The 20,380-nt window shown below is 35.7% G+C and overlaps 4 protein-coding genes and 1 pseudogene across 15 annotated transcripts; 3 read left to right on the top strand and 2 right to left on the bottom strand.

Moving 5' to 3' along the window:
* Positions 1-796: 796 nt before the first annotated feature.
* LOC104773246 (large ribosomal subunit protein eL27x) lies at positions 797-1,366 on the top strand. The gene has a single exon (XM_010497829.3). The coding sequence runs from the start codon at positions 797-799 to the stop codon at positions 1,202-1,204; it is 408 nt and encodes a 135-aa protein (XP_010496131.1). The 3' UTR covers positions 1,205-1,366.
* A 624-nt stretch (positions 1,367-1,990) lies between these two features.
* LOC104773243 (uncharacterized) lies at positions 1,991-6,464 on the bottom strand. Of its 7 annotated transcripts, none has more exons than XM_019242616.2 (7): positions 6,268-6,464; positions 5,924-6,100; positions 5,772-5,847; positions 3,237-3,332; positions 2,640-3,156; positions 2,429-2,564; positions 1,991-2,325 (listed from the first exon to the last, which is right to left on the bottom strand). In XM_019242616.2, the coding sequence occupies exons 2-7, from the start codon at positions 6,038-6,040 to the stop codon at positions 2,131-2,133; spliced, it is 1,137 nt and encodes a 378-aa protein (XP_019098161.1). In that variant the 5' UTR covers positions 6,041-6,100; positions 6,268-6,464; the 3' UTR covers positions 1,991-2,130. The 7 variants fall into 7 exon arrangements, with proteins under 7 accessions (XP_019098161.1, XP_019098165.1, XP_019098164.1 ...); XM_019242620.2 differs by having other exon boundaries at positions 5,924-6,058; positions 6,268-6,459; XM_019242619.2 differs by having other exon boundaries at positions 5,924-6,074; positions 6,268-6,459.
* A 24-nt stretch (positions 6,465-6,488) lies between these two features.
* LOC104773244 (uncharacterized) lies at positions 6,489-9,890 on the top strand. 2 transcript variants are annotated; one of them, XM_087474997.1, is made up of 5 exons: positions 6,489-6,792; positions 7,082-8,911; positions 9,004-9,211; positions 9,301-9,488; positions 9,577-9,890. In XM_087474997.1, the coding sequence occupies exons 2-5, from the start codon at positions 7,087-7,089 to the stop codon at positions 9,663-9,665; spliced, it is 2,310 nt and encodes a 769-aa protein (XP_087331123.1). In that variant the 5' UTR covers positions 6,489-6,792; positions 7,082-7,086; the 3' UTR covers positions 9,666-9,890. The 2 variants fall into 2 exon arrangements, with proteins under 2 accessions (XP_087331123.1, XP_087331122.1); XM_087474996.1 differs by lacking the exon at positions 6,489-6,792 and having other exon boundaries at positions 6,861-8,911.
* Positions 9,891-9,967: 77 nt separating this feature from the next.
* Positions 9,968-12,386, top strand: LOC104773240 (uncharacterized). 4 transcript variants are annotated; one of them, XR_015572337.1, is made up of 11 exons: positions 9,968-10,185; positions 10,273-10,340; positions 10,659-10,740; positions 10,932-11,015; positions 11,144-11,183; positions 11,267-11,312; positions 11,409-11,462; positions 11,545-11,612; positions 11,823-11,906; positions 12,003-12,052; positions 12,165-12,386. XR_015572337.1 is itself a non-coding variant. In XM_010497818.3 (11 exons), the coding sequence occupies exons 1-11, from the start codon at positions 10,130-10,132 to the stop codon at positions 12,269-12,271; spliced, it is 744 nt and encodes a 247-aa protein (XP_010496120.1). In that variant the 5' UTR covers positions 9,968-10,129; the 3' UTR covers positions 12,272-12,386. The 4 variants fall into 4 exon arrangements, 1 of the variants encoding a protein (XP_010496120.1); XR_015572338.1 differs by having other exon boundaries at positions 11,144-11,178; positions 11,404-11,462; XR_015572336.1 differs by having other exon boundaries at positions 11,144-11,178.
* A 20-nt stretch (positions 12,387-12,406) lies between these two features.
* On the bottom strand, positions 12,407-15,546 carry LOC104773241 (subtilisin-like protease SBT4.2; annotated as a pseudogene). The gene is made up of 10 exons (XR_015572335.1): positions 15,425-15,546; positions 15,211-15,305; positions 14,963-15,054; positions 14,632-14,878; positions 14,050-14,533; positions 13,871-13,960; positions 13,562-13,771; positions 13,367-13,478; positions 13,063-13,267; positions 12,407-12,975 (listed from the first exon to the last, which is right to left on the bottom strand). The product of XR_015572335.1 is annotated as a subtilisin-like protease SBT4.2 (transcript).
* Between the last annotated feature and the right edge of the window lie 4,834 nt (positions 15,547-20,380).

Here is a 20,380-nt window from a genome sequence, read left to right on the forward strand (position 1 = left end):
AAAATATTATAAAGCTGTATATGACACATTTTAAGCACAATTAGAAAGCACACAAAAGTTATCAACTTGCTGCTAGAAGAGTTTTCGAGCAATTGCAAGGCAAATCTAGTGCTATACAAAAAGTAGTCACACGTTTAAATGTCTCGGAGTATCAATAGTTTTGTTTTTTTTGGTCATCTTGAATTTTATTAGAACTTGTTTTGGATCCAAAGGTATATTACATATGTCTAAAAGAGGGACGTTTAAGCCGACGGACAACTAGAAATCTCCGGAGTCAACTGCCAAAGTAAAATGAAATCCCGGAAACTAAACGCTATCTAAGGAAAACCATAAACTGAACTAGGAATACAAACAGATGATATCAAACCCAAATCGAAAGATGACAACTTCTTAAACAAAAACAGAGATAACAAGACAGAACCTTAAAAATGGAAGAACCAAATTTAGTTTTGTTTCTAAATTTGACATTAAAATTAGTAATTTTGATTAAAAAAAAAAGGAGATAGAGAACCTTAAAATGGTTATATGCAAAAAAAAAAAAGAAAGAAAAATGAGTTTTACATTTCACCCGAGCCGGGTATCATCAACAATATAAAGCCCAAATTAGAAATGGGTTTGACCTAACGGCCCAATAAGAGGTGCTAGGGTTTTTTCTCAGTCCTCTCCACAAAGAGTTTCTGGGATCACTATTAAAGCCGCATTTCTCATAGAATCCGCCACTTAGGGTTCATAGCAGCCAGAGAGAGAGAGAGACGAAACCAGAGAAGGAGAAAGATCTAAGCATCGAAGCTCAACAATGGTGAAGTTCTTGAAGCAGAACAAGGCTGTGATCCTTCTTCAAGGACGTTACGCCGGGAAGAAAGCCGTCATCGTCAAATCCTTCGACGACGGTACACGTGATCGTGGCTACGGACACTGCCTCGTCGCCGGGCTCAAGAAGTACCCGAGCAAAGTCATCCGCAAAGACTCAGCCAAAAAGACTGCCAAGAAATCTAGGGTTAAGTGTTTCATCAAGCTCGTTAACTACCAGCATCTGATGCCTACGCGTTACACACTCGACGTGGATCTCAAGGAAGTCGCGACGCTTGATGCCCTTCAGTCCAAGGATAAGAAGGTTGCTGCTCTTAAGGAGGCCAAGGCTAAGCTTGAGGAGAGGTTCAAGACTGGCAAGAACAGATGGTTCTTCACCAAGCTCAGGTTCTGAGAAATTTCGATTTCCGACAGGGACGGACGGGTTTGAGCTTTTTGTTATCGAATTTTTTAGTTTCTAGGGTTTCTCATTTCCTCTATGGTTAAAAATTGTGGAACCTGTTTTGGATTGTGTAAGACGTTTTGTTTGAGTTTCGATTATGGATTTTGCCTTTTATTCTGTTTCTCTTATGCATTTTGATTACATATTTGTTTCCATTGAAGTATCTGCTTTTGTTATACGAATTTGTCATTTCTTTAGTTGATTATGTTAGATTCTAGATGATTCATTGGAAGAATCTTGTTCATTATCTCGATTAGAAATTGATACATTTTGTTATCATTTGAAAATGATAACCTGAGAAATGTTCCAGTTTCACATAACCTTAGGGAACTTAGATTGGTTTTACTCATTGGCATATACATGGTTTTGAATCATTCATTAATCAAATGTGTTTATCTCCCTTGTTTAAGCTTCTACTAAAATTGTAGAATCAGCAACTGTGTTTACAAAAAGTTGAATCTAGTAACCTTTTGTCACATTTTTTTGTTGATTTTGTTCGGTTCTGAAGATCTCTTGCCAAAAGGTTGTTCATAATCTTGGTTAGGGCAATGACAAAAGTTTTTAACTAGAGTCATACTGTGCATGCATAGTCCAGATCGTTTACCAAGATGTTTTCGAGCTATTGTCATTCAACAGACTGAAAGGGTTCTGTCAATAGTTTCAGCAATTGTATTACAAAGAATTAAGCTTACAACCAATTTATTCTGTTGATTAATTGTTAATGTTTGGGACAGATACTTAACTTAAAAGAGTATAATTGATGCATAACAATACAAATGTTTCTCTTTTATTGTACTACAAACGCAAGCTAAACAAAATTGAGGTATTGTTTATCTTTTATGATCAATACAAGACGTATTCGTAGCCTTTGTCTGACCTCACTTGGGAACTAATAGATCGACAGCTAAGTAATAGCTTCCAACGATCACCGTTGATGCAACAGAGCTTCGAGCCATTCTTATCCCAATCCCTCGGAACAGGAGATTTCTGTCTGTAGGATGTATTCCTGTCCATCTCTCTAATCTCTTCCCAGGTTTATTCCATTTCAGAAACTTCCTCTCTTTTGCTGTATACTGTCAAAAAGATAAATAGAAAACCAAACACAAAGAAAGTGAAAACAGAGCTTTGAGTTTCATATATCTCTTTGTAAGATCATGAGAGCAGATTTTGTTGTACCTTCGGCAATATTACACACTGCGCACGTGTTCTTGCTGTGTCAAAGCTATGAGATGCTGCAGCTGCAACGGCACCGGAAATCCCAGCAGCAATGCTAATGGCTACCGGAGATAATGGTCCGATTTCTTCTTCAGAACTGCATTCAACAAGTTTTGCAGAATCAATAAAGTTTCAAGTTGATTCAGAACTCTGTAGATTGATAGTTAAGTACCTGGGCAAAGGATTCATTCCAACAGCTTTCCAACCGACCATTGCCTCGTGAAGAAACTGCCACGTCGAGAAGAACACTCCTCCATAAAGACAATCTCTTACAAGACCCGAACGTAGATTCCTCCATAAAGCTCTATATCCTTCAAGTGAGGCAACATCGAGCGGTCTCTTAACATCCATGGCTGATGGCGGGTTTCCTGTTCCAGTCATCATCCACGGGTACTCTTGCAAAGCGGCTGTCATGTTCGGATGTTTATGATTCAAGACGGATAAGAGACTGACTGTTTGCGTCAACGACTTTACATCAAGAGTGTATCTTCTTAGCAGTTTTGTGATCATAGGTGAAACAGGTGCGGTCTCTGCAACAGCGGCAGCATTTGGAGCCCGTGATGCAGCAGTCACTTGTTTTCTGACTTTGATAAGCTCAAATGGAGAAGTCACCACTGTTTCTGCTGCACCTCCCACCATCCCAGCTAGAAAAGCTTCACCGACACTCACATAGTTATCATGTCGACCATCTGTAACAAAATGAATTCATATAGTAAGTACTTTTTAGAGTTTAGACACAAGAAACGAGACATGGGGAGCTGTGTAATACCTTTGTAGAAAGCTGTTAGGATCTCATAGACACCAAACCTTGCACCAACACCTGAAATCCTTCCTAAAGTTAACGATCCAAGACCACTGTACAGACCTGCATTGGTGTCCAAAAAGGCCAGAAACAATCAACAATATGCCCTTTTTCGCCTGATGCAGTGATAAGCACATGAGAAGCACGTGCAAAGGACTGAAGACATTGGTATATAAACAGAGAACAGTCATTGAAGTTCTTTTATGCATTGTTTGTGAATTGTAGAAGTGACATATGTGTTGCTTGGGAGATAGAGTTGATGAATCGGTGATGTGCCGGTGGCTTTAGTCTTGTAAAACAGTGTATCGGAGGATAAGAAGGAGAGTTTCATAGTTTCATTCTTATCAAATGGTGCGCTTGTGAACACGGATGGAATCAAACGCTGAAGAAAGTTAGGGTTTCAAGAAATTTGGGGATTTTAGTCACAATGTGTCTTGAGGGATTTCCCATCTTTGATGGTGTTGCCGGTGAACTACGACCATGGATTTCATGGCTGGAGGATTTCTTTGTTCAAGAGAATTTCACGGCGGATGAGAAACTGAATCTTGCACATAGTCTTCCCGAAGGTGAAGCCGACGCTCATGTTCAATGGCGACAATCGTTTATGCCTTTCCAAAGCTGGGAAGACTTGAAAGATGTTTTGGTACTGGGTTTTGGAAAAAGAGACGATCCTGAAAAAATGAGGATGATGCTTGAGAACGAACGTAAGATACAACAATTCATCAAGAAGCAAAGAGACGATCTAGAGGCTGACAGGAGTGTTGAACCAGAATTTGTGGTGGCTGATATGATTCACAGTGAGGAAGGCTTGCGTCAGGAGAAGAAAGCCATTCAAGAAACATTTGGTTTGGCTGTTTCCAATGAATGTGTATCAATAGCAACTTCTGCTGCAGAAAAAGTTACAATTCACAGTGAAGAAGCAATTTTTCACAAAGAATCGTTGGTCCAGAATCAATTCAACACGCAACATCAGGTATTGATCTCTGACTTGGAACCTAGCCGTAGTGTTCTTCAGTTAGGATTTTCTGGAATGGATTCAGTTTTGGCAAATAGAAAACTTGGGGAAAAGCACGTTGAGAATCCAATCTTTGAAGCTCTTAATGAAGTAGCATGGATCTTTACTGAAGAATCGCCAAAGAGTCAAGAAGTTGAGGTGAGGTTAACAAACACGGATTTGAGCTTGTTCTTTGATGGAAATGTTGCGGCTCAGTTTCAGATTGTGTATGGTAGCGAGATGGACCCTTATGGCTACCAAGTGTTCGATCAAATATCTCTTAGAGGGTACAACTTACTGCAACATAAGAAGATAAGCAAGTTTCCTAAGTCATGGATGTTCAAGTTCAAGAACAGTTTGAAGGCACAAAATTCAGCACCAGAACAACTATTGTTTCTAGATATAGTTGCAGATGCGAAAGGAACAAGAGACGGCTTGCAGGGACTATCTATTAGTGATATTGTGTTGCTGCAGCAGATTACCTACAAGATGAGAATTGAAACCGTAGCGGTTGCAGGGATGCTTTATAGAATGGAACAGCGTGTGGATAGTACATTTGCCAAAGTGAATCTAAGTATATTAGCACAGCTTATTTTTGGTGAGACCGATGTAAAGCACAAATGGAAATCTAAGGAACTACAAGCAGTCTTGATAATTGACAAGAATCCACGTGGAAGTGATGTTACATATGGCACCTGCTCTGCTGCAACTGTTGACAAGAGAGGGTATTTTTATTTGTGGCATCGTTGGAGAGACAAGGGACAGAACAAAGAGCATGGACTCGTCATTGTTTACAAGTTCCAAATCGAACAACAGATTGATGTGTGGTGGTCCCAGATTGGGCAAGTCATTCAACCTGCAACTTTTGCATCTAAGTTGTTGACTCTGTCAATCACCCCAATAAATCCGCAGCAGCCCGTCTACATGATGATCAAGCATGATTCTATCATTCAAAGAGCATTGGAGCAGATTCAAAGGGCCGTTCAGGATTATGGAGGAGAAAATTTTGCAAGAAATGGTGGTTTTAAGTTCAAAATACAAACTAGCGAAACGTTTCGAACAGGGAAACATCTGCCTATAGTAAAACCTTGCAAGACAACATATTTTGACATCTTTTAGCAAGAAGCTGTGGAGAAAGAGCTGGGAAAGGGCGATATGATGATACTACACACAGTTCATTAGGTTTCTTTTTTTTCCACAGCTTGAGGACAAGCTGTTTTCAAAGGGGGGAGTATTGATAAGCACATGAGAAGCACGTGCAAAGGACCGAAGACATTGGTATATAAACAGAGAACAGTCATTGTAGTTCTTTTATGCATTGTTTGTGAATTGTAGAAGTGATATATGTGTTGCTTGGGAGATAGAGTTGATGAATCGGTGATGTGCCGGTGGCTCTAGTCTTGTAAAACAGTGTATCGGAGGATAAGAAGGAGAGTTTCATAGTTTCATTCTTATCATGCAGAATCAGAAAACGATTGAAATCTTAAAAAGAGCAAAATTTTGCAAACCTGAATAGCCAGAGAAGCGAAGAACTCTATTCACAACTTGAAAGGGGCGTAATTTCTTACTGGGTCCTGAACCAACCTATACACAGTTCAATGTTGAAATCAAAATCGAAGTGATAGAAGCGAATATAATACAAATTTGTTGAGGAAGAAACCTGGATAATGGTTTTGATTGTATCCAGAGGATAAGCGAGAGCAGTTCCTAACGATACAGAAGCAGAGGCAGCGATGGCATGCGTCGCAAACTGATGATTCTCAAGAAGCTTATCCATCTTATAGTCGTCCTCTAACTGTTCGACGAAATGCCTCAACGAAAACAAATGTACATATACCTACACATTTCAATCCAGCAACTACAGTACTAATATTCAAACACATACAATGCCCACTCATTTCTTGCTACAATCTCAGAACCACGAGTTTTTATAAGTAGATAGATCAAACAAGTTCTTCTTATCATACTTTCTGAACTTTGATCAATCACAAAATAAACACATACCTCTGATGCTGTCTCAATCAAGAAGACATTTCTCCCACAAGAAGCGATTAAGTAAACAGAAACCAGATCAAGGACTGAGACTGAGAGAGAAGACGACCGACGCTAATCGGAGAAATAGAACACGGCGTCGAAAAAAAAGAAACGACGTCGTTTGCTCAGAAAAACGTCCTAAAAACCAAACGACGTTGTATTAATGTAATTAAAAGGATAAATAACGAAATGTTAAAAACGGAAAACAAATTGGGTGACGTCATAATAAAGATTTGCCCGATTTATAGGTTCATCATATAAACCAGAAAAAAAAAGCTGCCAAACCTATTTCTGCAAACCCTAATCGGGCCGGGTCAATTTCTCCCAAACATTGCATCCCTCTTATCTTCCTCCGATTCCCTCCTCCGTTCGTCGGAAATCTTCACCTCCGGCTGGTTTTAGCTCCCTCTTCCCCGGAACCGAAGCTACTGTACCGGAATTTTATCACTTTTCTACGAAACCGATTTCTTCGTAACCGGCCACAAACCAGAACAGGTTCGTTTTCTTCATCAATCCTTGTACAACATAATTTGACTGGTTTGTTTTGTTTTGTTTTGTTTTTTTTTTTGGTTTGTTTTGTTTCTGTCTGAATTGTGTAGTTTAGCCGAGATTTGGGTGCATGTGGTTTTTGAGTTTGCTTTTTAAATGGTTCAATCAATGTGGCTTGTGTAAATTATCAGAATTTGAGATCATTGGAGGGATCTTGGCTTTGTTTATTCCTTGAGTTCTTTGAGAATGTTAACAAAGTCTCTACCTTTTCTTTTTCTTTGTTGAATGAGTACAGGCTTTATGGATCCGGAATTGGAACCTGTAGCTCTTACACCGCAGAAACAAGACAATGCATGGAAGCATTGTGAAATCTACAAATACGGTGATAGACTTCAGATGAGGTGTCTCTACTGTAGGAAAATGTTCAAAGGTGGAGGTATCACTAGGGTTAAGGAACATCTTGCTGGTAAAAAGGGACAAGGCACGATCTGTGATCAAGTCCCCGAAGATGTGAGGCTGTTTTTGCAGCAGTGTATTGATGGAACCGTGAGACGTCAGAGGAAGAGACAAAAATCCAGTTCAGAGCCTTTGTCTGTTGGTGCTTTACCTCCTATTGAAGGAGAAATGCTGCTGCTTCCGTCTGATGTGAATGACGATTTTAAATCGCCTGGTAGTTCGGATGTGGTTGTGCAAACCGAGAGTGTGATGAGTGGCAGAACAAAGCAGAGAACTTACAGGAGTAAAAAGAACGTTTTTGAGAATGGTAGTGGGAGCAACAATATTGACCTGATTGGTAGAGACATGGATAATTTGATTCCCGTGGCGATTAGTAGTGAAAAGAACATTGTGCACCCATCTTTTAGAGAGAAGGAGAATGCAGTTCATATGGAGATCGGACGGTTTTTGTTTGGCATTGGAGCTGATTTTGATGCAGCAAACTCTGTTAATTTTCAACCAATGATTGATGCCATTGCCTCTGGAGGATTCGGAGTATCTGCCCCCACTCATGATGACCTTCGAGGTTGGATACTGAAGGATTGTGTAGAGGAAATGACTAAAGAAGTTGATGAATGCAAAGCAATGTGGAAGAGGGCAGGCTGTTCCCTTTTGGTTGAGGAACTAAACTCTGATAAAGGCGTTAAAGTTCTTAACTTTTTGGTTTACTGTCCAGAAAAGGTAGTCTTTCTGAAATCCGTGGAGGCGTCTGAGATAGTGTCTTCTAGTGATAAACTGTTTGAGCTACTTAGGGAGCTGGTTGAAGAAATTGGCAGTACCAATGTTGTTCAAGTGATTACAAAATGCGAAGATCACTACATTGATGCTGGGACAAAGCTGATGGATGTGTATCCTTCTCTATATTGGGCGCCTTGTGCTGCACATTGCATAGATCAGATGCTTGAGGAATTTGGGAAACTAGGCTGGATAAGCGAGACTATCGAACAGGCTCGAGTTATCACAAGGTTTATTTACAACCGTAGTGGTGTTTTGAATTTGTTGTGGAAATTTACTTCGGGTAATGATATCCTGCAACCAGCATCTAGCACTTCTGCCACAAATTTTGCTACATTGAATAGGATAGCCGAGCTCAAATCCAATCTGCAGGCTATGGTTACTTCAGCAGAGTGGAATGAATGTTCATATTCGGAAGAACCTAGCGGGTTGGTGATGAATACCATCACTGATGAAGCGTTTTGGAAGGCAGTAGAGTTGGTGAACCATTTAACAGGTCCTCTTTTGCGTGCTTTGAGAATAGTTTCTTCTGAAAAGAGGCCTGCAACGGGGTATGTCTATGCAGCAATGTACCGAGCAAAAGATGCAATCAAAACACATCTGGTTAATAGGGAGAATTACATGGTATACTGGAAAATTATAGATCGATGGTGGGAGCAACAACAGCATACACCTTTGGTTGCTGCTGGCTTCTTTCTTAACCCGAAATTCTTTTATAACGCCAGTGCAGAAATGCGTAGTGAGATTAGCTTATCGGTGCTCGATTGTTTCGAGAAACTGGTTCCTGATGACAAGATTCAAGACAAAATCCTCAAGGAGTTATCCTTCTACAAATTTGGTAATGGAGTTTTTGGAAGAAACTTGGCAATCAGAGCTCGGGACACAATGCTTCCTGGTATGGTTTAATTTTCCTTGATTTGTTTTTCTTGTGTAAATCTCGTTTGTGCTTCTCTTAGTTGTACTCTCTTTTACATGCTTGGTTCTTAGCTGAGTGGTGGTCTACATATGGAGAAAGCTGCTTGAACCTCTCACGTTTTGCGGTACGTGTTCTTAGTCAGACGTGTAGTTCATCAGTTAGTAGCTCCAGGAGAAACCAGATACCCGTCGAACAAATATACCAATCGACTAACTCCATTGAGCAAAAACGGCTCAGCGATCTTGTGTTTGTTCAGTACAACATGCGTCTCAGACAACTGTAAGTTGTAAATCTTGTCCTTCTCAGCCAAATTTTTAGTTTCCAGGGAGTAAGAAAGGATAGATGTAACGGTTCTCTGTCTCCTCTAGGGGTCATGTAAGCGGGGATGAGACACTAGACCCGTTATCACACAACAGGATGGATGTTCTTAAAGACTGGGTTTGCGGAGACCAAGCTTGTGTAGAAGGGAATGGAAGTGCTGACTGGAAGTTGCTAGAGTCTATTCATAGGAATCAAGTAGTACCGATCATGGATGATACTGAAGACTTGGGCCCAGGTAAAAAAGATTCAGCAGCATCCTTATACAATCTGTTTCTTTTTGAGAAGATTTGAGGTTTTTAAAAAGTTGAAAAAAATGTGTACAGGTTTCGATGATGCTGAGATATTCAAGGGAGGCAAGGAAGAGAGAGATGAAGTTTATTATACAAACACATCAGAGAAGGTATTCACGTGATGTCTGGTTGGCGGCGGCTCTTTTCTAACTCAGGTGGAAGCTGTTTGTAGTCATAGGGTTTGATTTGTAATTTTAGAGTCTTTTTTACTCTTTAGATTTGTTCTTGTACAAGACGTTTCAGTATTCTTTCTTCTTCTTACTCCCCTCATGCATTGTGTCCTCTTAGGTGTTTATTGTCAGGTTCTGTCCAGATGTTTGACATATATATATATATTCACTTCCAAATGCCTATTTTCTCATATATATATATATATATATATTTGATGGATTTTGTTAGCACATTTGAATCACAAACATTCTCTACGGCATATAACACAAAAACTCCGACATTTTAACGGGCCATAATATTTGTACATACGGCCCAGCCCATTAAGAGAATTGGTGTAATCGGAGAAAAAATAGACGGAGATAAGCTCATCAAATAAGGTCTACGACAGTGTTCCAGCGGACATCGGCGGCGAGACATGGCTTCGAAGGCAACGATCAGATCTGACATATACGACAGAGAAGAACGCAAGCAGTTAATCTTCTTTTCTTTCGATTTCGATTTTGATTACTTCTCTGTGTTCTTCTTCTTAATTTGACTGTCTCAATCGTGTCTCTGTAGGCAATACCAAGCGCATATTCGTGGTTTGAATGCTTACGAGCGGCATAAGAAGTTTTTAAAAGACTACGGTACTACACTTGTTTCAATGTTCATGTATATATGTCTCGATAGTTAGGGTTTAAATGGACAAAAGTTTTGGGAATTTAGGGTGAATAAGTGGCTTTCTATTTACCCGAATCCATGTGTCCCAAATCAAAAACTGGTTGATGAACAGTCTTCTCCTCTGAGCTAGGAAGGAGGCTACAGTCAGCCTTACATGTCTTCTTCTTTTTTTTTGGTTCTCCATTGGGAAGTTAATTTCTTTTGCAATGGAGAGAGAGCAAAAGGAATAATCTTTTTGTTTCAGTTAGGTTCATCTTTTTGTTTTTTTTTTTGTTACTTTACAGTTCGTTTTTATGGGACGGATAAGCCAGCTGAAGTCAAGTTACCTGTTAAAACTGATCAGGACACACTAAGAGAAGGATACAGGTATGTTTTGTATTGGAATGCTTGCTTTAATGAAATCTGCCACTTTCTTTTTCTGAATCTTATTTGGTATACGCCATTTGTTGGCATATATCTATTACTTTGTCTTTATTTATGAATTGTAAAGATAGTTTCTTGTGTATCTCTTGAACTCTCTGTAATTTTGGGGTTTTTTTTTGTTTTTTTGTTTAAAGGTTTATACGTTCTGAGGAAGATGATTTGAACCCTTCTTGGGAGCAAAGATTGGTGAAAAAATACTATGATAAGCTTTTTAAAGAGTATCCTTTCAAACATAGTGCTGCTTTGAGTTCATCATCACCAGTTAGATAATCTTTACTTATGTTCAAGTACTAATTAACGGGAGTTTGGATGATTACAACATGGCTAACTCCTTGACTGATTGAAGATACTGTATAGCTGACATGTCAAGATACAAGACTGGTAAGGTAAAATCTGATGCATAGTTACTGTATCTCACGTGGATTCATGTATTACGTTTGTTCGGTTGATTTATTCTGAATGTTTGTAGATGGGTTTAAGATGGAGAACGGAAAAGGAAGTAATGACTGGGAAAGGTTAAATATTGCTTCAAACTCTTTGTCTGTGATTTATTTTAAGGTAGCTGTGATAAGAGTTTTGAGTGTGAATGCAACTGCTTTCTGTCAGGGCAGTTTATGTGTGGGAGCAAACATTGTGATGAAAAGGAAGGGTTAGCAAGCTATGAGGCATGTATCTTTAGATATTTTCTCACTTACTTGTTCTGATGTTTGCGTCGGATTATTTCACTGAGCTCTGATGATTTTGCAGGTGAATTTTTCTTATCATGAAGCTGGAGAAGACAAACAAGCCCTTGTAAAACTCGTAGCTTGTGAGAGGTAGGCATTCACTGTATAGCTGGCTCATCTCTATGTTCTATGCTTTCTGAATTGAATTAGTAGTGGTTTTGGAAATTGAATACCGACGACCATAGTACTTGTATCCTGGTTTGTTTCAATGCTTTTGTTGTGTAACACTTACTTGCTCTCAATAAAGCTTGACAACCTGTTTTCCTAAGTTTTCACAATATCAAACATTTTTGGCACCAGATGTGCGGATAAGCTTTATTACAAAAAAAGAAAGGAGGGCGAAAGATCAGAGAGTAAAGAAAAGAAAAAGCAGAAACGAAAACGGTATGGATAAAGAGGTTCTTGTTAATTTACGAATAAGAGCCATGCGTTATTCTTTTTCGATTACATTAAGTTGGATACATTAACTTTGAAATACAGGAATCAATCATGCAGTGAAGATGACACAGATGAAGAGGAGAGGAGAAAAGGTGTGTAATATGCAAAGTTCAATATATTTTGGGTCTATTCTTTGTAGAAAAAGAAATGGAATATTGTAATTTTGGGTAGGTGTGAAATATATAATGTGTTTAAATATTGTAGGGAAAACGGGAAAGCGCAAGTCGGGAGGTGGTGATAGAGAAGGCAAGGATGATGAAAACTTTGACGAATACATGGAGGGAATGTTCCCAGGAAAGGGTGATAATTAGAGTTTCAAAAGGTGAACCTTCTGCATCGTAGCATACACTGAGTTTGAACCCCGAAATGTAAAGACTTACAGAACCCCTTATTTTTCCTAATGAAACTGAATTTTTTTTTCGAGAAGATCTTTAGAACAGAGACCATAACATAAAGTAATTTTATTTTATTGACTTTGGGGTTGATGACTAAGTATACACAACGATTGGACTTCTCACATTGTGTGATCCATCCGACCAAGTCAGAGACGCCGACACAATACTAGAGATACCAGAAAGACTCTTGCCAGAGACTGTAACTGTGAAAGACTTCTTCTCTCCAGGTGACTTGAAAGTGATCGTATCTGGTTCGACTTTTATACTGAGTTTGGGATCCCCAGACAATTTTGCCTTGTAAGTGGATCCCTTTTTCCCAACGTTGGTGACTTTTCTTGAAAATGTGATATCTGAAGATGATGAAGCTGAAACTTTGGCTGACATTGAAGGGTAGTTGAGATTTCTCATAGTAAGCTTTGATTTTTCAGAACAAGTAAAGGTTCCACCGGCAATAGTACTAATGCCTACAGATGAGTAGTCCAAAGAGCAAAGCATATTCAAGTAATCCTCTTTGGCTATTTCGTAAACAAGCCCTGGATCAACTGCCTCTGTAGGGTTAACAAATCCTGATCCATATGCAAACTCAGCTTCTGCATTTTTCGAAGCGTTCATTGCCCAAGCTGCATTAAGAAAAAAAAAAAGGATCGATCCAGATCTCACTTAATTTGTTTCTTCAGAGATTAGATCCATTTGATGTTGAGAAATACCTGTAGTCATGATAGCGGATTTTACGGCAGAAGCGGACCAATCAGGGCGTATTGTCTTGACATAAGCAGCTACACCTGCGACATGAGGGCAAGCTATAGATGTTCCGGTCATGAAATAGTAATCCACACTTTGTCCAGGAAGTGCTGTTTGAGCCAATGGTGAATATGCTGCTAGTATATTCACTCCTGGAGCTGTTATATCAGGCTGCATATATATCTCAAGTCATCGATCAAATCAAAATTCCAACAAATATTATAACCACATCCACATAGTTCGGTTAATCTTGTTTTAAGTGTTTGTTACCTTCAAAATGTCACTAAAGAGCCTGTTTGGACCGCGAGAAGAGAAGGTAGGAACGACTGGAGCATCATTATCTTTAACTGTCACAGTCTTCAATGTAGTTCCTTGCGGGTTTCTGTCTCATCTCGAAAAAATTTCATTTACATCTTAAGAGAACCTAATCAAAGATTTGTTTATATGTAGCATATATATACTTACGGTGAGGAGAGAACGTAAGATCTTAATGCTTCATAATTGGTATCATCTAAGGTTGCAACCGGAATATGACCAAGACCGGGAGTATCAACATCAGTTACATGAAGGATTGTTCCAACCGCACCACCTATTTTCTGTTCCGTAACATTATTTGGAACATCACACACCACAATCTTTCCCTCCACATTGTTCAGGCAGCCGCTATCACAACCCCTACCATAAAACACAAATGTATCAAAAGATATATCCATGAACATATAATTTCTTGAGTTGCGAGTTAGGTCACTATGGATTCTTTGAGGCGCAAGTTACCTTGCTAGCTCCTCTGTACAGTTGTTTGAAGCAGTTTTCCGCCAAAGGATACTTCTTTCCTTTTAAGTCGAAGTCATTGATCGATCTCCCCTGTATGTACATACTTTAAATCACATCACCATGATAGATGACGACACACACATTTATATATCAAGTGAAATAAGGGAAAGACTTCTTACAGGTAATATCTTGTCATCTCCATTAACCACATTAGTAACAAATTTTCTATCCGTCGAGCCAGCAGCCACGGATATGAGCCATGGTGCAACGTTATCCGCTTTTCCAAGTTTAGAGCCGGCGTTTCCAACCGCTACCGTTGTAACAATCCCTTTGTCCATCGCGTGAAATGATCCAATAGCAATAGGGTCGATATCAACTTGAGTAACACCGCCTCCAATAGAAATGGTTATAACATCGACCCCGTCCGCTATAGCATCGTCAAATGCAGCCAACAGTCGATCACCACTACAACCCGCTGGCTCACACACTTTGTAAACAGAAATTCTACCTAAAGGCACACCGCCTCTTGCAGTTCCTTTTGCCACACCATTCAGACTCACTCCTTTTACTTTGTTTCCAGCAGCTGTCGAAGCCGTGTGTGATCCATGAGCGTCAGTGTCTCTTGCAGAGTCCTCCACATAGTGTCGTGCTCCAATCACCTTTCTGTTGTATTTGGATTAGGGTAATTAACAACTATCTTTTGATCCTGTCTTGTCACGCAAGAAATTTGGAGAAGGTAAAAAAGTGACAATGTTACTTACCTGTTGCATGTGAAATTAGCTCCTCCTGCGCAAGTTCCTTTCCATTTTTTTGGTATTGGGCCAATGCCTTCGTCTGAGAAACTCTTAGATTCAGGCCAGATTCCACCGTCTATAACACCCACTATTATATTGCTCTCGACCTCAGGGACATGGTTGCTCTTATCACCAAGTCCCATGAACTCGTAAGATCTTGTCGTCATAATCTTATAAACCTTGCTTGGGAATACCGAAACCACACCTTTCATGCCTTCAAATCACACATCACATCATCATCATCATGTTAACCATCATGAAGAGTTTCATAATCTTTTATTTAATCATAAGAACTCACCAATAAGTTTATCTCTTTCAGATTCAGTGAGTTGGGCTGCAAAACCATTGAAACTTCTTCCATAGCTTCTGACCAAAGAATCTTCTACGGAGCTGCATAATAATAATAAAAAACAATAATTTCAATAACAAGCAACAAGATTTGGGTGATAGAGATTTGAGTCAGCTCAAGCCGGGTCATCAACAACACATTGAAATATATATTAATCTGTCCTCATTGTTAAAAATTATGTATAAAAACTATTAAACCTTGATTCAATAACTTCTTGAAGGATATTATAATGGTGAGACATAGGAGAATAAGAAGATTTTGCAGGAAGAGCTCCCACGTATGCAATATACACCTGCGTCAAAATGTCAGAAGTCACAAACCAATGAATATTAAGAGGCCAATACAAATTTAGAACAAATATACTTATATATATAGTTATTAGGGTTACAAGACGAAACATATATGACTTGCCTTTCTTTCATCTTCAATAGCGGTAGGAATTTGACAAAGGCTCATGAGAAGAACTGAGGAAAGACATAGGATTACGCCAATGGAAGCCATTATCGATCGAGACCTTTTACCTGTTGACAAGAGATTTCAATTCCGTGAAGTTGCTTGCTGGTACATATTTATAATGAGGGACATTACATATAGAGAGAAATGATCGTGACAATGCAATGAATATGGAAATTAAATGTATAATTCATTATAAGGTAAGTTATATCCAAATTTTATATGAAATTGGTTTCTAAACTTAATTTTATAAAATACCAATATCTATTTTAGGATTTTCAATTATTTCTTTTAGAATTATTTAATGTTTTTATTGTAATATGAACAGATTTGATTGATTGTTGTTTTCATATTATGTTTTCTTTAATGGTATTTAATATTAATTTACTAAACATACTTATATGTTAGGATTCATTTAAAAGTTTTTTTTAATTGTTTCTTTAAATAGAAAAAACTAAAATAAGTACAGATCACTATGGTTTTAAAAAAATGATTTTCTTCGCTTGATAATTTATAAAACTGATCACATAACGGTTCTTAATTTTTTTTTTCTCAATACATAACGGTTCTTAATTTTTTTGAAAATATGGTATAATATCATTATGATATCTCTATATTATTAATTGGGAGAACATACTCTAAAAAGGAGAAAACTGATTGAGGAGTATAATTTAGAGAGTTATAAAATTAAAGAAATTACAGTAATTATGTCATTACATGTAATTAGTAGTTCTCTAATAGATATTTCAATATATTTTTCCTTTTCCAAAGATCTTTTGATATTATATATTCTGTTATTAAGTTTTTGTAGTATATAGTTCAAATCAAAAGAATATTTTATAGATTTTATTATTGTTCACATGAAATTTTAATTCCAAATAAGATATTTGATTGGTAAAGCGTTTAACTATAGCCATAATGCGTATTCCATATCCAGTCAAGTATTGTGATCAAGGTGAGCATTAGCATGTTATTATAAAGCATTTAGAGAGCATTTGGTTCTCCAGCTCTAAATTTACTATAATACTCTTAATTATTTTATCCTCTTTCCTTTAGATAACTTTAGTTATGTTTCTTTATATATAATTTTGTATTCAACTGCTAAATTTTTACCAATCATATTATTTTAATAAACTAAATTCTAGCCTACAGCTACTGCTAGATGATAACCCGTACTGTGCAGTGCGGGGAAATATTTACGTAAATTTTAATTTATTAGTTACAAAATAACAGTATTATCTTAATTTGATTTATTCTACATATTTTATAATTTATAAATTTATTTTACTTAGTTTCATACTTCGGTTTCGATTATAGTTGGTATAATAAACTTAACGACTTACCACTATTAGGTTTTGGGTATAATTGCTTAAACTTTTTAGAATTGGTAGAAACAATAAAACCCTTATTTACTCGTGATCTGCTTTACAATTTGTAGCGGTACTGAGTCAACGTAAAAAATGAATTAAAGTGTAAGAAAATTATATGAGTGGGAGGTAGAATGGAGTATAACAAAAAAATTTTGTTACTAAAACTCATCGATCTCAGTGCAAACTCATAAAATTTGAATATTTATAAGTATCAAATAAGTTAACCCGTAAATATATATATATATATATATATGTTTTGAATAGTATGACAGGACAATATATTACCTATCATACGATTGAAAATTTAGTCGATTTGTTAATTATCTCATTATATTAAATTATATATATCAAATCCTCTAAAATTTTGAATTAATTAGTGAATGAGCGAAATATTTTAGAAAATAAGATCATCAATTGTAAAAAATTTGCTAAAAAAGAATTGTAACCCGCACTTTTTAGATAGTGGAGGTTTAATAGTTTTTCGTGGATAATTATTTTTATTTTTATTTCGAATGATCAAAATAATTATTTAAGGAATAATAATATTATGATTGATAATAATTATTATTTACGATTTTCTAGTAAAAACATTTGTGTAGATGTTTTTGAATAATTAAGGTTAAAATTATGTGTAAGAAAGATTGGATTTCTAGTTATTAAAATATCATATGCTATAATCTTATATTAACATTATGAATAATTGTTTTATTAATACTATTGAAGAAAGTAGTTTTTTTATATTTTAATTGATTAAAATATCTTTATTATAAAATTAAGATTTTCTGAGTTGATTTATGAATAAATGCATTCTGAATTATTTTTTTTTGTATAAATTCTATTAATTCAGATTAAGTTCAAAATAAAAAGCATTAATTTATGTAAATTGGAAACACTACACTTTTGATACCTTGTTATGATTTTAATAATTTGTAATAAAAAAAAAGGAAAAAATCCGTTGATATCATGATTTAAGCCTCTTCATTATTTAATGTTAAACAATTCTTAATATATTATATAAGTAATGTGTTGAAAAATAAAAGCAACTATAATGAGTATATCTTGACCGAAGAATATTTCATTCTAGATAGTTAGCACATGGAAATGTATAGATAGTTCTCGTGCTATACGTTTTATAATCTTTTACATTTCATTTATTTAGTTTCATACTCTAATTTCAACCCGTTAATCTAAAAATTAAACAAAACCTGCATTGAAGCGGTCATGTTTAGAAATCTATATTTAACTTTTTGATTTATTTTTTAGTTATATGTATTATATTAAATAAAATATAATATTTGTGATTTTTTAGATTTTAATATAATGTCTCTGCGTCGATGTGCAGTGCAAACAAATATTTAATAAATTAGATATAATATTTTATATTTTAAAAATAAAAACAATGTTGTATCTTAGTTTTAAAATATATATGTTATTATTAAACGATTTAAGGATGCATATATTTAATCTTAGTTTTATAAATAAAATTAAGTTTTATAATTGTTCTAAATAGTTTATTATTGTTTTCTAAGATTTCTGAAACAATAAATCAAATATGTTAAAATAATTTTATTAAATAATTTCAAAAATATTGGGCTATAAAAAATAAAATCTTTTTATAAGATTTTTTATTTTTCTAAAATATTATTGTTAAAATATTTATAATATATTTTTTACGTAAATATTTATTGTTCAAGATTTTTTTCTGATTTTATAAGATTTTTTGAGTCGAAAAATAAAAAAAAACAATTAAGAAACACTAAAAAACTATATTAATATTTACGTGAATTTTTTTCTTTTAATAACTATTTTAATAAAAATCTGTTTTCTGTTAACAAAAAATTAATATTAAGATGAGGTTATTTTATTTGGTAATTAAATACGGTGACATTTTGTGTAATATATTATATGAGAGTAGGGTTATTTGTTTAAAGGTTACTTAAATAATATAATAAAGATATATATATATATATATATATATATATATATAACTAATAGAGATTTCTTATTCCGAAAAGACAAATATATAATTTCAAAAATAATTTTTTGTTTTCATATAAATCGTTTAATGTCCCTACTAGCAAAAAATATGAATTGTTTATAAACAATCATCGGTCCTTGTGTCATTCTAGTCCATCTGTCCTTGTTACCTCGGTAAAAAATGACCTTGAATACGAACAAAACCGTGCCAACATTTACCATAAGCGAAAAAAACCAAATTTTATTTTTAAGTCAATAATACGAAAATCCATTGTATTCGATATCAAATAAGAAACATAAAAATAACTAACTAGCAAACATAATATTAATAATAGAAACATAAAGTTTTTACATGACAATGATTTTTTTCGATATCAAATTGTCAACTAATTATATTCTTGTTTAATAAATGGAACAGCCAAATGCTTCAATAGATCTTACAGTATACTTCAACGAAGATAGAGTGTTATACTAAGAACAGTTAAATAATGTTTAAACAGTTACAATTGCAATTTAAAACAATTAAACGATTAGAAACGAGAAGAATATGTAACTGTAAGGTGACTATGATAAACGATAATGAATTTTTTTTTTTTTTTTTTTTTTTTTTCACTTATCAAATTGATGGAAATCAACTGTTTCTAAAAGATCTAAAAAAGCAAGAAAAATAAACGGGATAATTAGTATGATAAAACTACAAGTAATAATAACAAAGGGCTTGAGTTAATTATTTTCCCAAAGATTATGCCATAGGTGGAAGTTTAGTTTTCATACCTTGTGGCACGAATCTGGACATGTTGTTCTACATTTATATAGATTCTAAAGAATCCAGGGAATAACAAGTTTTAGTTGATCCGGAAACTAACCACTCTCCAAAAATTCGAGTAGATGCTGAAAGTTTGAGTAAAGAGAATAGGTGCATCAGAAACCATCACTTGGAAAGGGAATCTGTGATGAAGCCCAAGATTGTCTGGCTACTATGCAACTAAACAATATGTGACAGACTGTTTCCTCTGCTGCACAAAAAATGCACAACTAATTCTATAGGTTGTATTCATACCATCATAATTCATTCTTTTGTCAGATCACCACTCAATGCTTTCCACGTTAAGGATCCTTAGCCTTAGCAAGGAAAGGAGCTTTCTCCTAAACAAAAAAAGCATACAAAGATTCATACTCTTACAGCCAAGGATCCATGGGAGCAGCAATGTGCAACAGAGAACAAATTGTGGAAGTAACCAAAGAGAATATGTATTGTAGAAATGCGTGTTCACATCAGTTTTTATTTTCTAGCTTTTCAATTTTGCAATGAATATATGGTTTCAGGAACCTAAATGATTTAAAGGTATTAAGGACTAGACTAAAGTCTCTTAACTTACAGCAGCGGACATCGATTTCCAGGAGTTCCATGAGTCATGGTTCCGCGAAAGCCTGCAAAAGAGAAAAATCAAAGTAGATCTGTGACAAAACGTAACAACAAACCAAACAATTGAACAACGATTTAACTAGATTGAGGAAATAAAGGAGGAGAAAATCAAAATCTAACAGCAAACTCAACAAATCAAAC

Source organism: Camelina sativa, chromosome 11 (genome assembly GCF_030686135.1).
Source record: "Camelina sativa cultivar CO46 ecotype springtype chromosome 11, ASM3068613v1".
NCBI lineage: Eukaryota > Viridiplantae > Streptophyta > Magnoliopsida > Brassicales > Brassicaceae > Camelina > Camelina sativa.